At 45.6% G+C, this 18,751-nt stretch overlaps 1 protein-coding gene across 4 annotated transcripts in view; it reads right to left on the bottom strand.

Moving 5' to 3' along the window:
* The window catches only part of DMD (dystrophin), a 2,041,544-nt gene that overhangs the window by 776,001 nt on the left and 1,246,792 nt on the right, over nucleotides 1-18,751 (bottom strand). For all 4 annotated transcript variants that reach the window (XM_087871305.1, XM_087871306.1, XM_087871307.1 and 1 more), the window contains one exon: nucleotides 3,569-3,733. In XM_087871305.1, the coding sequence (XP_087727431.1) occupies nucleotides 3,569-3,733 (165 nt within the window). The remainder of the gene's footprint in view (nucleotides 1-3,568; nucleotides 3,734-18,751) is intronic.

Raw genomic sequence — 18,751 nt, 5'->3', positions numbered from 1 at the left:
CTGCAACAGAGGGAGTCAAAAGTTAACACTTTTTTTTTCTTTTCTCCCTCCCTCCCTTGTCTTTCCCTTTCTCCCCCCCCCATGTCTTCCTTCCAGCGGCCGCTGGAGCTCTGGATCGGGTCATGCCTTTGCGGCCTCTGACCCGGCGCCGATCTCATTTAGCTCCTTGGTTCACTGAGGAGCTGAGGGAGTTGAAGCGCCAGAAAAGATGCCTAGAGAGTAGTTGGAGGGCCAGTCTTTCTGAATCTGACCGGACACTGGTAAGAGCTCATATTAGGAATTACCTAGTGGCGATAAAAGCAGCGAAATGTAGCTATTTTGCTGCTCTTATTGCATCATCAGATAATCGCCCGGCCACCCTGTTTAGGGTGACCTGCTCCCTGCTCCACCAGGAAGCGCGGGAGGACCCCTTGGAGGGTAGAGCCGAGGATTTTGTTCAATATCTGTATGACAAAATCGCTCAGATTCGGGAAGATCTGGACTCCGACTGGATAGTCTCAGGGGGAGGGACTGGGGCAGGTCTTGAGAATGTTATCTGGGATGAGTTTGATCCTGTGACCCCTGAGGACGTGGACAGGATTCTGGGTAGACTGAACGCGACCACTTGTTTATTGGACCCGTGTCCCTCCTGGTTAGTGCTGGCTTCTCGGGAGGTGACACGAGGCTGGTTCCAGGGGATTATAAATGCTTCGCTGGGTGAGGGTGTCTTTCCTGCCGCCTTGAAAGAGGTGGTGGTGAGGCCTCTCCTCAAGAAGCCTTCCCTGGACCCGGCAATGTTGGTAAATTATCGTCCGGTCTCCAACCTTCGTTTTGTGGCGAAGGTTGTTGAGAGTGTGGTTGCGCAACAGCTCCCCCAGCACCTGGATGAAACGACGTATCTGGATCCGTTCCAGTCGGGCTTTAGGCCCGGGTACAGCACGGAAACGGCATTGGTCGCGTTGGTTGATGATCTCTGGAGGGCTCGGGACAGGGGGTGCTCCTCTGTCCTGGTCCTGTTAGATCTCTCAGCGGCTTTTGATACCATCGACCATGGTATCATGCTGCACCGGTTGGAAGAGTTAGGGGTGGGAGGCACTCTGTTGTGGTGGTTCTCCTCCTCTCTCTCTGACCGGTCACAGTCTGTGTTGACAGGGGGACAGAGGTCAACCCCGAGGCCCCTCATATGTGGGGTGCCGCAAGGGTCGGTCCTCTCACCTCTCTTGTTCAACATTTATGTGAAGCCGCTGGGCAAGATCATCCATGGTTTCGGGGTGGAGTACCATCAGTACGCTGATGACACCCAGCTGTACATCTCCACCCCGAATCACCCCAACGATGCCCTTGAAGTGATGTCCCGGTGCCTGGAGGCCATACGGATCTGGATGGGGAGGAACAGGCTCAGGCTCAACCCATCCAAGACCGAGTGGCTGTGGTTTCCGACGTCCCGATATAGCCAGTTGACGCCATCACTGACTATTGGGGGCGAATCATTGGCCCCCACGGAGAGGGCTCGCAACTTGGGCGTCCTCCTGGATTCACGGCTGTCTTTAGAAGAGCACTTGACGGCCGTGACCGGGAGGATTTTTTATCAGGTCCGCCTGATTCGCCAGTTGCGTCCCTTTCTGGATCGGGACTCGTTACACACGGTCACTCATGCCCTCGTAACCTCTCATCTGGACTATTGTAATGCTCTCTACATGGGGCTCCCCTTGAGGAGCACCCGGAGGCTCCAACTGGCGCAGAGTGCGGCCGCGCGGGTGGTAATGGGAGCGACATGGCGCTCCCATGTAACACCTCTCCTGCGCGAGCTGCACTGGCTCCCGGTGGTCTTCCGGGTGCGCTTCAAGGTTTTGGTTATCACCTTTAAAGCGCTCCATGGCTTAGGGCCTGGTTATTTACGGGACCGCCTACTACCACCAATAGCCTTCCACCGGCCAGTACGCTCTCATAGAGAGGGACTCCTCCGGGTGCCGTCAGCCAAACAGTGTCGACTGGCGGCCCCTAGGGGGAGAGCCTTCTCTGTGGGGGCACCTACCATCTGGAATGAGCTCCCCCCAGAGATACGGAGGATCCCGGATCTGCGCTCCTTCCACCGTGCTGTGAAGACCTTTTTATTCCATCAAGCGGGCTTGGCCTGATCTCTTCCCTTTTTAAATACGTAAATTTTAATCTGTTTTTAAATTATTGGGGTATTTTAATTTGTCTGGGCCAAATAATTTAATTTGATTTTATCGGGTTTTTAAATTTTGTGTATTTATATATTTTATTGTTGGCTGTTCACCGCCCTGAGTCCTTCAGGAGTAGGGCGGTATACAAATCAAATAAACTAAACTAACTAAACTAAACTATTTGCTTGTTGTATTTTTGTATTTTATTCTATAATCTAATAAAATGTTTAAAGAGAAAAAATAAAAACAAATGACACATGCAAATGCGGCAATAAGCTGCAGTAAGCTTATTTGCTAAGAGCCTGACAAGACTTCACTGCAAGATGCTTTACATGACAAGAAAGATAAAGTTTACAAATTTTTGAGGAAATTTTACTTTTTATGTTGGAATTTAAAAAATGAGCCCTTCAGCCTAAAAAAAGACAAAAGTATAATGGCAAACATCAAGGGAAATAAATTTGAGAAGAGTTAAATAATTAAAGTTATATGCAAAAAAAAAAAAAGAGTTTGTATATATTCTTGTATATATACCATATATACCCATATATAAACCCATCCGTGAATAAGCCCATCAATTTTTTAATCAAAATATCATGTGAAATGTGCCACCTTAATTCACCCTCTACATTTTCATATCAGCTGCGAGAGGCTCTGTCCACCCACCCTGCTGTCATCATGTCCCATTTTTGACAGTCTGTGCATGCATGGAAGGCCCTGCGCACACGCGTGTCCTGACTTTTGTGAACCGGTAGCGAAGGTAAGTGAATACTACCCCTGGTTTTAAGTTTCACAATTGGTTGTTGTCGTTGTTGTTAGTTGTGAAGTCGTGTCCAACCCATCATGATCCCATGGATAATGTTCCTCCAGGCCTTCCTGTCCTTTACCATCCCCCGGAGTCCATTTAAGCTCACGTTGACTGGGTCAGTGACTCCATCCAGCCACTTCATTCTCTGTCATCCCCTTCTTCTTTTGCCCTCAATTGTTCCCAGCATTAGGCGTTTCTCCAGTGAGTCCACAATTGGTTTATCTGTGGCTAATTCACAGATTATCCATTTTTCATGATATTTAACTTAAAAATCTGAACATTATATTGGATATACGGATACTTTTAATACTTTTAAAAAGTATTACCATATATACTTGTGGGTTAGCCTAACTGGGATAAGGTGAAATAAGGTGAATCCAATTTCTGTATGTAGTTATACTTAATAGAAGTGGAACATGGTTAAAATGTATATTTAAAAATGAAATAACCAAATAATACAAATGGATAATTACATAACATTTAAATAACTAAGCAACTATTTATGACTTCATCATTGTGTCTTGTACTACTTTTTAATAAAGAAAATAATTGATTTTTAAATGGATTTTACAATGTATAGATAAATATTTAGAAAAACATTCAAATTAAACATTACCTTAATGTCAAAAGTTCCAGGTTGATCCACTTGATTGTATAGTACCAATTGATCCTTGATGGGAGTAAGCCACAATCTTAGCTGACTTAAGTGCTGTTCAAATTGATTCAAGTTATTTAACATAAATTCAATTTCTTTCTCTTTCTCAGGCAGATCTTTGGATACCTTTAAAATATCAGAAATTCATTTGTAAGATAAAACTATAAGTCAGTCATACAATATAGCAACATTGTATTTTTTTAACTATATATATAGTAGTATAGTGTCTCTCTCTCTCTCTGTGTGTGTGTGTGTATACACACATACACACACACACACACACACTATATATATATATATATATATATATATATATATATATATATATATATATATATATATATATATATATATATATATATATATATAAAATTTTAATTAGGAGTATGCACTTTATTATTATTTACATAAACAGAGAGACTCTAATCTATCTATTTTAGATGATGTGATAACTGAGATACCATAAGCGAATAGGAGGAGAGGTTTATAGGTAATCCATGATTAATGATCATTCATTCAGTGACCATTTGAAATTGTAATGGCACTGAATATGGACACTTATGGCCAGTTCTTGAAACTGAACTGCACAGCTGGTCCAAAAGGTTACCATAGTCAATAGTATTAAAGGCTCTTGAGAAATCAGAAGAGCAAGGATGGTTGCACTACATCCACCTTGCTCTTATCTGAGATCATCCACAAGTGTGCCCAATGCTATTTCTGTCCCATAACCAGGCTTGAATCCTGACTGAAAGGGGTCCAGATAATCCATTTCATCTAAAACCCCTCTGAAGCTGCGAAACAACCATCTTTTGAAGAACGGCTGCAGGATTTGGGTTTGGCTAGTCTAAAGAAAAGAATAATTAGGGGTTACATGATAGCAGTAGTCCAGTATTTGAGGAGCTGCCACAAAGAAGAGGGGGTCAAATTATTCTCTAAAGCACCAGAGGGCAGGACAAGAAACAATGGCTGGAAACTAATCAAAAAGAGAAGCAACCTGGAATTAAGGAATAACTTCCTAACAATTAACCAGTGGAACAGCTTGCCTCCAGAAATTGTGAGCGCTCCATCACTGGATGTTTTTAAGAAGAGTCTAGAATCTAGATAGTCACTTATCTGAAATGGTATAAGTTCTTCTGCTTGAGCAGGGGACTGGACTAGAAGACCTCCAAGGTCCCTTCCAGCTCATTCTATTCTATAAAAAATAACCTTCCCTAAAACCAAAAAATGGAAGACTGGACTAACATTGTTTTTTATCTGTTGTCTTTTATTTTTTAGGTTTTACAAGATAAACATTCCACATAGTTTTTACAGATTCATTTTTTAAATTTCTCATTTAATTACTTGCTCATTTAATCACTTAATTTCTGTGAATAGGCTCTACTGTACAAATTTATTAATACCGTAACTTTTTCAGTTCATAATACTCATTGGATGAAGATGATACAAAGACCAATATCAAATTTACATAAATAATTTCAAAATGACTTTCACAATGCTATCTTTCTAAAATGCAGGATATTAGGCATGACAAGTGCAACTGTGCATGGATAAGCCATCATTATTTATTTATTATTAGTGGTCATATCTCTCTCCAATCAACACAGAGAAAAAAGTCTAGGATTGACTAGTTGGCGTTGCAGCGGACAGATAGCAGATAGCGGAGCTCCATGGAGCTTCGTGAAACCCAGCCGATACTTGCTTGCCAGAAGACCCTACGGGACCAAAGCCACCCTGAAGGGCTGGTGAAGAAAGGAAGGACACTTTGTAAATTGCGAGGAAACAGCAATTTTTTCGTTTGATCCACAGAAACCCTCCAGATTGGCAGCAGAAACGACGGTCATTTTGGCAAGACCGAAGATGTGACAAACGGGACAAGAAGATTATGAGCTGAAGCAATGTGGACAGAGGATTGGAACTGGGTGAGATGACTTTCAACTTCTATATTAGATATTTTAACCCAAATAAAAGAATTTTCTTTTTTTTTTAAAAAAAGGACTCTTCGAAATGCGAAGAAAGCAGCGATTTAACACAGAAAGATTTCAGACCCAGAAGTGAAACAAACCTTTAATGGAAGACTATGAAGATTTAAAATATAGAAAGCCTGGACTGGAACTTGTAGTAGTCTGAAAAGTGACATAATTTGCAGATAATATTGTCTGATTACTGGAAGAAATTGTATAAAGAAAAAGGAATTGAGTTTTTTCCCCTCTTTCTACTCAAGTGGTTTGACAGTCAGCTGTTCTATCTTTGCTCTGTTTGAGGCTGGAACATAGAGCTAGGGTGCCACCTTCTGGTGAAAGAAGATAACAGAAGGAACAGAAGAAAAATGAAGAGAAGAAGAAAGGAAATAGTGAAAGGCAAACAACACCTGGAAGACCTCTTTATTTTGGTTCTATATCTACTAGCATTTTAGCTGTTTGGAAGTATTTAGTGAGCCTTTTGAAGATTTTTAAGGCAAGGTGGACTATAATTAATAAGAAACATCCTTGAAACTGAACACTGGATTCTGTGAATTAAAAAGATTTGGGGAGATTTGGTGGGTCAATTTGGATTATTAATACTATTTGATAGAACACCTTACAAGGTGGAACAAGGAAGAAGAAAAATTAAATAAGACTTAAAAATTTGGATAATTTAGAGGGAGCAAATTGGAAAACTTTAAGGACTATAAATGTAGGGGATTTTGAGGAACAGTTCTGAGACTGAGTAAACTTCACTAATATTGGCATTTTTGGTGTTTCTGGGCAATTGGGATATTGGTGCTTGGTGGAATATTTCTGCCTATTAAAGTACTACAAAATGTTTCAACAGGGGAAGACAAATACAGTTTATAAAGAAATATTATTGATGTTTCAATGTATTCAGGAAGATATGACAAGGAATCTGATGCAGGATACAGATATGAGACTAGAAAACCCCCAGCAAATGACATTAAAAGATGAACATATTGTTCAATGTCGCTACGCATCTTAGGTCACCAGAATTGGCATCTCGTAAGGTGCAAAATCTTGAGGAAACCAAAGTGACCAGTGCTTTTGCATCATGGCATCTTTGTAATACCAAAGACCGTAATGATCGAGGTATATACATCCTGGTTCCCATCCCCGCAAGACCGTCTCAGTGAGTCATGGTCGATTTATGCTCAGCAAGCCAAGAATCCTTGCTCAACCCATGATGCATTTCTTCATGCCACGAGGGTTTGAGTTCTGGGGTGTGTGACCTACCCACCCATTGACTTTCCGGTATCATTGCCTGTATAATCTCATCCCTCTTGCTGTTATATTGAGGCATTTGTGATAAGGCATCAGCCAAAAAGTTCTTCCCCCCTGGCACGTATTTCAAGTCAAAATTGAATCTTTGGAAGTATTGCGCTCAGCATACCTGTTTTGGCGACAATTTTCGGGGGTTTGGAGAGCCTCCAAGTTTTTATGGTCCGTCCATACTTCGAATCTATCACCAATACCTTCTAGTATATGTCGCCACATGAGCAGTGCCCATTTTACCACGAATGCCTCCTTTTCCCAAATGGCCCAACCCCTTTCCGTGGGCATCAATTTGCGTGACGTATAAGTACAAGGATGCAAGTTCCCCTCTTTGGTTTTCTGTAATAAGACAGCTCCCATGGCTACATCGCTAGCATCTGCCTGCACTATGAACTTTAAAGCAGGGTCTGGATGTTTGAGTATCGGCTCTCGGGAGAAGAGGCTTTTCAGATTTTCAAACACTCTTTGGCACTCAGGTGTCCATGCCAATACTTGTCCTGGCCTTGCCTTAACGCCAGTATATTTGATATGCAGAAGGTCAGTTAAGGGTAGGGCTACTTGAGCAAAGGCCAGAATAAATTGCCTATAGAAGTTTGCAAAGCCAAGGAAACTGCAATTGTTTCCTTGTCCCCGGTGCTTGCCATTCCAGTACTGTGCTCACTTTCTTTGGGTCCATTTCCACCCCATCCCCTGAAATGCGATACCCCAGGTAATCCAACCTCGAATGGTGGAATTCGCATTTCGAGAGTTTTACGAAGAACTTTGCTTGTAGTAACTTGGTCAATAGCCGCCGTACTAATTGTGTATGCTCTTCCAGTGTCTTGGTGTATATTAAAATGACATCCAGGTATACAAGGATTCCTCGGTAGAAGTGTTCATGCAGGACCTCGTTTATCACCTGCATGAACTCGGCCGGAGCACCCTGTAGCCCGAATGGCATTACCTGGAATTTGTAGCTACCTAAAGGACAGTTAAAGGTCGTCTTTCACTCACCACCTGATTTTATGCATATCCTATAATAGGCCTCTCTCAGATCCAGTTTCATGAACACACTCCCAGTAGACAACGTGACTAAGAGGTCCTTAATCAGTGGCAGAGGGTGTAGGTGTTCGACACACACAGCGTTCAAGTCGTGAAAATCCACACAGAGACACAAGCCTCCATCCTTCTTCTCCCAGAACAACACGGGCGCCGCCATACGTGATCTACTGGGCTGAATAAAGCCTCTGGCCAAGTTCTTATAAATATATCTCCGAAGTTCATCTAATTCTTTTTGGGTCATGGCGTACATGCGTGGTTTTGGTAATTTAGCGCTGGGTATCAACTCTATAGCACAGTCGGTTGCTCTATGGGGAAGTAACATCTCACATTCCTCCTCGTCAAAAACAGCCTCTAGATCCCTACATATCTCTGGGAACCCTGCCTGCTGGAATCGCTGTATGCCTTCTACCATATCTTGGACTTGTTCTTTCCGTTGTTGGTCCTCTGGTTCCGGGTCTGGTCCAATGACCAGACGTAGTCTCTGGAACCCCCCCTCCCACCAAATGGTTGGCTTCCATTTATCCAACCATGCTAGGCCCAATATAATAGGTTCGACCATATGCTCAACGACTATAAATCAAATGTTTTCCCTTTGCTCTCCTATATCTAGTCTAACGAGGTCAGTCACCTGCGTTGCTGGTGCCCCTACAAGCATAGAGCCATCCATTTGTTCGAACCGTATTGGAGTCCGTAACTTTACGGTATGAAGACCTAGGCTATCGGCCACTGCTCTACGGATCAGACAACGGGTGCACCCTGAATCGATCAAAGCTCCCTGGTGAACCGTAACGGATGTGCGTATATTCCTTAACATCACCGGTATCACGAATGGATGTATTGGGTCACTTACCATGGTGTCATTCAGCTCACTGTCATCACTGTCATCCGAGACCAATGGTGGCAAACTTCCCCCCCCCCAAGGGGACTCCTCATGTCCTGCGCTGTTGAACGGGAGTCGCTGGTTGGAGTCTGTGTGGCCGTCCTAGACCGTTCCGAGGTGGATCGAGCCTGCTCCCGGATTTCCCCCCCATTACCGGAGCCCGGGAGGGCGACGGTTGTACAGGAGGCATGGGACACTCGGCTGCCCAATGCCTCAGTTGGTTGCATCAGAAACAGCAAAATGTTCCTCTCCCTAAGGAAACAGTAGGACGACTTGGAAAGGGACCATCCGAGCCAAGTCCCCGAGGCCCGGGTTGTTTGTCTGCGGCCCGTGGTGGTTGGTTAGAGCTCCCCACTCCTTGTGGTTGGAATTCTTGCAATCCTACATCTAGTTCCACAGCCGCTCTAAACCATTCTGACAGCCTGGGTGGTAAACCCCGATAAACACAAACTTGTCTCAATTCCTTGTCCAAACCCACTAGGAATTGATGTACTAAGAGACATTCTGGCCATGCTCTGAGTTGACCAGTGAGGGTACAGAACTCCTTCATGTAGTCCCTGGCAGGCCGTCCTCTTTGCTTCAGAGCTACAAGCTCCCCTTCTGCTTGAATTGAGTTCTGGAGTTGTCTTCGAATTGTCCCCTCAGGGCATCCAGGAACAACCCAACATTCGCTAGCTCTTTTGCATGATCACTATGGACGTAAGCAACCCAGTCTGCTGCCTCCCTTTGTAAGACTGTGGTAATAGCAACCACCATGGCCCATTGCGAGGGGTAGAGGCATCCGTACAAGTCCATATGGCTAATTATCTGACTTAAAAACGACACTCTGTCAGCACTCCCATCAAATGTATGGGTGGGGGTCCCCAGAACTGCTGTTGTGGCCACAAACCCAGCACCCATACAGGTGCCTGGCCAGCTGGTCTGGCCTCCTGAGAGTCCCTCCCCTCTATCCTACAAGTACTGCCCTGTTTCCGTGGTCCCGCTTGGCCCAGGTCATGGGCTTCTTGCATTCTCTGTGTCTCCTGGTCTGGCCCACGCAGAACTTCCCCCAAGGAGGAGGTGGTAGGTCCAGTCAGTTGATGGTCTGTCACTCTGGACCTACCAAACCCCTTATCCATAGCAATTTGGGGCTTGCTAGGTGGAAACAGGTGTCCGTACTGCCTTGTATTCCCACCCCTCCTCCCTGCCAGGAAGTTTATTTATTTATTTATTTATTTATTTATTTATTTATTTATTTATTTATTTATTTATTTATTTATTTATTTATTATATTTCTATACCGCCTTTCTCCCGTAGGACTCAAGGCGGTGTACAGTCAAGAAAAATATAGACACACAAACATCATAAAATTGCTAATTAAACTTATTACTTAGTTTGGTCAATTAAATAAAAACCCATAATTAGATAACATTTAAAAATCATTCACATGTTCATATGTTTAGCCCCGCCTGTTGGAACATCAGGGTCTTGAGGGCACGGTGGAAAGCACAGAGATCAGGGATATTCCGTATCTCCGGGGGCAGGTCATTCCAAAGGATTGGAGCCCTCACAGAGAAGGCCCTCCCCCTGGGAGTCACCAGTCGACATAATTTGACTGACGGTACCCTGAGTAGTCCTTCCCTGTGAGAACGAACTGGTCAGTGGGAGGCTATTGGTGGCAAAAGATGGTCTCGTAGGTATCCAGGTCCTAAGCCATGGAGCGCTTTAAAGGTGATAACTAACACCTTGAATGGCACCCGGAAGACCACCGGGAGCCAGTGCAGCTCGCGTAGGAGAGGTGTTACATGGGCGTAATGAACTGCGCCCATAGTCACCTGCGCGGCTATGTTCTGGACCAGTTGGAGCCTCCGGGTGCTTTTCAAGGGGAGCCCCATGTAGAGAGCATTACAGTAGTCCATACGGGAGGTAACTAGGGCATGAGTGACCGTGCGCAAGGCATCCCGATCCAGAAAGGGACGCAACTGGCAGATCAGGCAAACCTGATAAAAGGCACCCCTGGCCACGGCCGTCAAATGATCTTCTAAAGATAGCCGTGAATCCAGGAGGACACCCAAGTTGCGGGCCCTCTCTGTGGGGAGCAAGATCTCATCCCCTATTGTCAGTGATGGTACCAGCCGACTATACCGGGACGCCGGAAGCCACAGCCACTCGGTCTTGGAGGGGTTGAGTCTGAGCTTGTTTCTCCCCATCCAGATCCGCACGGCCTCCAGGCAACGGGACATCACAGCAAGGGCATCATTGGGGTGGTCTGGGGTGGAGATGTATAGCTGTGTGTCATCAGCATACTGATGAACACTCACCCTGAAACCACGGATGATCTCGCCTAGCGGTTTTACATAAATGTTGAACAGAAGGGGTGAGAGGACTGACCCTTGCGGCACCCCACAAATAAGGTGCCTCGAGGACGACCTCTGCCCCCCTGCCAACACAAACTGCGAACGGTCAGAGAGGAAGGAGGAGAACCACCGAAGCACGGTGCCCCCTATTCCTAACCCCTCCAGCCGGTGCAGTAAGATACCGTGGTCGATGGTATCAAAAGCCGCTGAGAGATCTAATAGGACCAGGATAGAGGAGCAACCTCTGTCCCGAGCCCTCCAGAGATCATCCACCAACGTGACCAATGCCGTTTCCATGCTGTATCGTGACCTGAAGCCCGACTGGAACGGATCCAGATAGACAACTTCATCCAGGTATCGGGGTAGTTGTCGCGCCACCACACTCTCAACAACCTTCGCAACAAAGCAAAGATTGGAGACTGGACGATAATTTGATAATATAGCCGGGTCCAGGGAAGGCTTCTTGAGGAGGGGCTTCACAACCGCCTCTTTCAAGGCGGCGGGAAAGACACCCTCACTCAGAGAAGCATTTATAATCCCCTGGAGCCAGCCTCGTGTAACCTCCCGGGAGGCCAGTACCAACCAGGAGGGACACGGGTCCAATAAACATGTGGCAACGCTAAGCTTGCCCAGAATCCTGTCCACGTCCTCAGGAGTCACAGAGTCAAACTCTTCCCAGATAATGCTCTCAAGACCTGCCCCCGTCTCCTCCCCTGGATCTACCCAATCGGAGTCCAGGCCTTCCCGAATCTGAGTGACTTTATCATGCAGGAATTGTACAAAATCCTCAGCTCGACCCTTTAAGGGATCTTCCTGTACCCCCACCTGAAGTAGGGAGCGGGTCACCCTAAACAGTGCAGCTGGGCGGTTCTCTGCAGATGCAATAAGAGCGGAGAAGTAGCTAGATTTCGCCGCTATTATCGCCACTAGGTAGGTCTTAATATAAGATCTCATCTGTGTTTGGTCAGATTCAGATCGGCTTGTCCTCCAATCACTCTCCAGGCGTCTTTTCCGACGCTTCATCTCTCTCAGCTCCTCGGAAAACCAAGGAGCTAGACGAGATCGGCATCGGATCAGAGGCCACAAAGGCACGATGCGGTCCAAGGCCGCAGTAGCCGCCCTGTCCCAGGCGATCACCAGGTCCTCAGTCGAGTCTTGAGCCAGAGACTCAGGAAATGGCCCAAGCTCCGTCAGGAACCTTTCGGGGTCCATCAGGTGCCTGGGACGGAACCATTTGGTTGGTTCCATCTCCCTGCGGTGGGTGGAAGTGACTTGAAAGTCCATGTGAAGGAGAGAATGATCAGACTATGACAAGGGCTTGATGTCTATATCCCCTATTCTTAGATCATTCAGCCACTGATCAGAGACAAAAATCAAGTCCAGAGTGTGATTCCCCAAGTGGGTGGGGCCTTGAACTACCTGGGTCAGGTCCATGGCCGTCATGGAAGCCATGAACTCCTGAGCCGTCTCCGACATCACACCAGCGGATGGCAGGTTAAAATCCCCCATAACAATAAGTCTGGGGGTTTCCATCGCCACCCCAGCTATAATGTTGAGCAGCTCAGGCAGGACCGCTGTTACGTGGCAGGGAGCCAGGTACACAATCAGTAGGCCCATCTGAATCCCCCAACCCCACTTCACAAGGAGGGACTCACATCCGGCTATCTGAGGAACAGTGGCCTCCCTCGGGCAAAGACTTTCTCTAATGATTGCTGCCACTCCCCCACCCCTTCCCTGAGTCCTTGGCTGATGGAATGCATGGAAACCTGGCGGGCACATTTCCACAAGGGGAACTCCTCCCTCCTGGCCTAACCAGGTCTCTGTAATCCCTGCCAGGTCAGCACCCCCCTCTGAAATAAGATCATGAATGAGGGGGGCTTTATTTACCACTGACCTGCCATTACATAACATCAGCCGTAGACCCAGGGTCTGAGACTCTGAACAACCCAGGAAACGAGCAGTGCTTTGGGGGTCGGAGTGGGCAATTGCTCGTAAACAACGAGTGCGCACTCCCAAAACATAATATGGCCCCCTGCAGCCGTCATATCTGCCCCTCCCACTTACTATACTAATGCCCATCGCTTCATCCCCCTGCATCCTTGTCAGATTTCTGTCCCCATCCTCCCCACCGTGATCATCAGACCCATTACCCCTTTCAGTGGATTTATGGATCCCCCCAGATTCATTCCCAAATTGAGGGTTCCGCTCCTGTTGCCCAAGGCTGCCATGACTTCTCTCTCAGGACATCTAAAGTTGTGGTCCCAGGGCCTGTGGAGTAGCTCCACTCCCCTTCCTCATCCTCCATCCACCTTCTCTCTCTCCAGCCTTGAAAGGTTACATCGCCTGTGTGGGGGGTTGATGGTTTAGTTGTAACAGGACCGGTAAGAGCGGAGCTGTGCCACCAATCAACTGCGGAAGACTTTGTTTCACTCAGTACAGATGTATCTGGGTCCTCAGAAACACCCCCCCCCCGGGGTTTCTTCTCCTTGGGGCATACCACAACGGACTTGCCAGCCCTTTGGACATCTGGTACCTCCACTACTGTGTCCTCGGCTGCCTCCTCCATCACTGGGGAACCAGCTGTCATGCCTTCTGCCATCCTACCGGCTCACAGCTAGTCAAACCAGAAAGGTAAATGAGGAAAATGCCGACTTTCTCTCAGCTTCTGCAGCAAACCTGGGCATGCTGAATAACATGCTGCAGCCAAAAGGTTTCTTTGATGCAAGTGGGTTTATTCCAGTGCCAGATCTGCCACAAACAAAGCTGATGCTAATGTAAAATAACACAAAGTTGGCGTTGGGACCAGCCTCCTCCCAACACCGTTTAAATAGCCACACCGGCCAGCCCACCAATCATCCGCTGTTCCGGGTTTGGCAGCTCTGCTGCCGCTGCGCAAGCTTTGACGTCAGTCCGGCTCATTCAGCATGGTGGCGGGGTTCCAGCAAGAAAGCATCTCATCCGGCCGCAGCGTGACTGGCCGCCTAACCCGGAGCCATCACCCACCACCACCATTGTGTGCACCACCCACCCATCCAGCCCATCCGGATGCAGGTCACTGTATATTCGCTCGGGGTATCCGTCCAACAGGTGTTGTCTGGGTGTCCTGTGAACGCTTCCCTAATCCCTGTTGTGTCGAGCAGTGGAGAGTCTCGACACTCTTCATTATGACAGTTTGGCACATAGGTTAAAGAGTAAAGCATATTAAATACCTAATCCAAACTTGTTTTTAAGGTGAAAGACTGAGTATTCCGGAACTGTTAAGATTCCCACTGTCTGCCCCATACCAATCCTAATTATCAGTGGTGAATTTCAAATTTTTTAACTACCAGTTCTGTGGGCATGGCTTGGTGGGCATGGTGTGGCTTGGTGGGCATGGCTTGGTGGGTGTGGCAGGGGAAGGATACTGCAAAATCTTCATTCCCACCCCATTCCAGGGGAAGGATACTGCAAAATCCCCATTCCCTCCCCACTCCTGGGGGAAGGATATTGCAAAATCCCCACCCCAGAAATATAGACATGGAATTATCAAGAGAAATGCATAAGTATCTATCACTATGTACTGTAAAGTGTAGCCAGATCATTTTTATCATCAGTCCAGACTTCAAAAGGTGTCTTACTTCCTTCTAGGAAATGCCTCCAGGTTAACAGTGACCAATGAACTGCACAAGCCTTTCTCCCAAATGGCCCACTTTTGCTCAGTCTCATTCAATTTTTGGATGTGTAAGCACATGGTTGTCGTTGTCTTGCTCATTTTTCTGAAGCAGAACCGCTCCTATTGCCACATCGCTGGCATCTGCTTGTATGACAAATGGTTTTGTAGTGTCCGGGTGTTTTAGAATTCGTTCTGCTGAGAACAACCGATTAAGTTTTTCAAATGCCGCCTGGCATTCCATAGTCCAGTTCAAAGGCTGCTTCGGTTTAGGGTTGCCCTCCCCCTTCGTTTTTAAGAGGTTGGTAATGGGGAGAGCAATCTGAGTGAAAGTGGGGATAAACCGACAGTAAAAGTTGGCAAAACCCAGGAAGCTTTGTAACTGTTTACGGGTGCATGGAGGTTCCCAATCAAGTACAGCCTGCACTTTTTGAGGGTCCATTTCTATGCCCTGGTGTGAAATGCGGTACCCCAAATAGTCAATCTTCTCTTGGTGGAATTCACATTTAGAAAGTTTAGCATAAAGTTTGACAGAGCGGAGTTGTTTAAAACTGCCCTGACTAGTTTTACATGTTCTGCTTTGGTCTCGGTATAGATTAAAATGTCATTAAAGTAGACCAGGACCCCCTTATATAAATGCTGATGCAGCACTTCATTTATTAACCGCATAAACACTGCAGGGGCTCCTTTTAACCCAAAGGGGAGTATCTTGAATTGGTAGCAGCTGAGGGGGATGTTAAATGCCATTTTCCAGTCGATGTTTTGAGCCATCTTTTTTCTCTCTAAATAGCACTTGAGATGCGATTTTTGGTTGGGCTGGCTCAATGAAACCCCTTGCTAGGTTTTTCTCAATAAATGTTCTCAGCTCTTCCAACTCCCTCGGGGACATGCTATACATCTTGGGTTTAGGGAGTTTAGCGCCGGGTAAGATTTCTATCGCACAGTAGGTGGCGTGGTGGGAAGGGAGCTTGTCTGAAGCTTTTTCGCTAAAAACTTCAGCCAAATCCTTGTATTTTATGGGTATGCTTTCAGTTGGTATGGTGTCACCAGACATGGCTGTTTCTCTGTTATCTGCCCCTTCAGTTCCTTTGTGTGGATTCTCGGCAAAAGTCACATGCATCTGAAATGTTATGATGCCATGTTTCCAATTGATTTTGGGGTTCCATTTTTTCAGCCATGCAAGGCCTAAAACTAACGAACATTCCATGCCAGGTGCCACTATAAATTTAAGTATTTCCTCTTGGTTTCCAATGCCTAGATGTAGACGCTCGGTAGGAAAAGAAGCTGGCTCCCCCCTGCTATTGACCCATCTAGTTGGCAGAAAGCAATGGGGTTTTTCAGCTTTCTTATGTTAATCCCCAACTTCCCTACTAGGGTTGGGCTGATTGAACAATGGGTGCACCCTGAGTCCACTAGAGTGGAGATATTTATCTCCCTGTCCCGGTTTGGGATAAATAGTCTTAAGGGGAGGGTAAGCGGTTTAATTGGTTTGCTTACCAATGGTTCATCATCTGGATTGCTTCTGAATGAGTATGATTCCTCCTGCTCAGATGCCAGGGTTTCCTCCAAAGAGGAAGGGGATGGGGAGGGGATGGAACTTCTATGGTCTCCCTACTCCTTAGGGCAGTCTCCTTCCCACACTGGCCAGGTTTTGCAAGGTTCTCCCCTGGTGGGTGGTTCTGGGTGGGTGTTTGCGAACGACACTCGGTGTCCCTCTTTTCCACATTTGAAACAGGCTGAAGATCTCGGAGAGAATACGGTTTGTGGTTTGAGGGGCTCTTGCTTCCATTGGGGTGGGGATTTTTTCCATGCTCGCCCTGCTCGATATTGGTTTCTGGCCATATCGATCTCAGCTTCTTCGGTGGTGATGTACCACTCATATAGGTGATTCGGTGCACCTGGGCCACACAGGCATTGTATAGATCATCACTCAGCCCAAACTTTGGTTGGTTGTCGTCCTGGCTCCCCTCGGATGTTGAGATTTTCCAAAGTTTCCATGACCAATTGGGTTATATGCCTCTTCAGACAATCCTCCCTCAGTGGTGCTTCGGTTAGTTCCCCCTGGTGAGCAAGGGCTTCTAGTTCCAGTTTCCACCCTGGTTTTTGGTTGCCATGGCTGAGGGTGACTTCACTTGTTCTCTCATCCCAGCTATCTTTCTTCTTGATGCCAATTGACCAGTGGGGCTTTTCAGGATTCTCCAGGGTTACTTCATCCTCTCCAATGGGGTGTATGAAACAGGCATCCAACTGGGTGGCGGTTGATGTTTCCCCCAGCTTTCCGCTTCTCTCAGTTCTCTGCTTTGTTCAAACATAGTTGCAAAGTCCCCTCAGTAGAGTGAAGATTGCTTCCTGGGTTGACCGTTTTGCAGACCTTTGCCTCTCCTCCCAACTTAAGAAAGTAAAAACGCTTGAAACGGAGTATTTCAAAAGGAACCTTTTTATTAAGCAGAAGTCAAGCAAGGAAATCAAAGCAAGGTCTGAATAACCTTAGGCAAGACAAGTAGGATTAAAACAGTAGAGACCCCTCCCTTAAGTCAGAATGCAGATTTTAGCCAATACACAAATGTGAAGATATTTTCTTTCCCAATTTCCCTGAGAACCCGAATAAACATGTATTCACATCCTTATCCTTTAAAGCAGCGGTTCTCAACCTGGGGGTCGCGACCCCTTTGGGGGTCGAATGGCCATTTCACAGGGGTCGCCAAAGCCCTCTCTCGCCCCCCCACGCTTTCACTCACCCTCACCCTCTGCCTCTGTTGGATCGCCATTCGCTTATCCCACCCACTCCCAATCTATTGCTGCCTCCTGAGTCCCAGCTGATGGCTAGAGGGAAACAAACCATTTAAATTCTTGCCATGGGGCTTCAAAGAGCCGCCCTACAGCTGATCAATGTTAAAAGAAAACAAATGAGAAGACCGGTGCCTGCAAAAATAGAAAAAAACAGCCCCTTTCAGCTTCAGCATAGGTTAATTACCATAAGTTGATTTGATCAGCCTCGGACTCTCAGCTGATTTGGTCTCAGCTGCTTTGCAGAGGGCTCTGTTGCTAGCTGCAAAGAGAGGAGCAGATTTTTCCCCCCCAGCTATGCTGAAAAACGAAACTGAAAGTAAAGCAGGGTCTTTGCTGCAACGTGACAAAATGAGGCAGAGAGAGATTTCTTTTTCTTTTTCCTCACCAAAAAAGGTAGGTGCAAAACTGCAAACAATGGGAAATTTAGGGCAAAAGAGGAGGTTCAAGATTTTAAAACACAAAAATAAAAAAAGCTCTATTTAACTAGGGAATTGTAATAATTGAGATACTATTAATTGTGTGTTGAAAGCAGAAATGGTTAAGTTGTGGTTTGGAGGAATATATGGGGGAAATTATTTGGTTTATTATTATTGGTAAATATAATTAATTGATTTGTAAGAAATTGGATTGCATGGAAATAATTGGAATATTCATGTTCATATTGATTAATATACAAAAAAGATAGTTATATAACTAATTGATTTATATTAAAATGTTGAATTTGTATTAAACAACTGTATTACATAATTAACCAAAGTGAGGATGGATATAAAAATAGATGACAATGGGAAGGGGTATAATATAGAATAGAAGGGAAAAATTGAATTTGATTAAGATTAGAGATGAGGATGAAGGGTAATATTGTTTTTTTTAAAAAAAATAGATGAGAAATAAATATGGCAAAAAGGAAATATAGAAATTGTAAACTTAATTGAAATGACTAAACACTGTTTAAATTTGTGAACTGGCCAAATACTCTGTTCAAAGAAAATACATCGTATGTTTGTATGTGTGTTTCTAATTATTGCTATTTATTCATATTTGTTCTCTTTTATTCTTTAAAGTTTAACAGTTCATTCTTTATCTTAATATCTTTATATTTGTTTGGGGTTGGTTTTCTTCCCTTTTATCTTTTTTATTGTACAGCAATCTTTCTCCTCAAATCTACCACCTCTCTCTTTTCTT

This window comes from Pantherophis guttatus, chromosome 5, assembly GCF_059756535.1.
Source record: "Pantherophis guttatus breed Tessera chromosome 5, ASM5975653v1, whole genome shotgun sequence".
NCBI classification, from domain to species: Eukaryota; Metazoa; Chordata; class Lepidosauria; order Squamata; family Colubridae; genus Pantherophis; species Pantherophis guttatus.
Note: the sequence above shows the minus strand (reverse complement) of the source record. Positions and strands in the feature narration are given on the sequence as shown.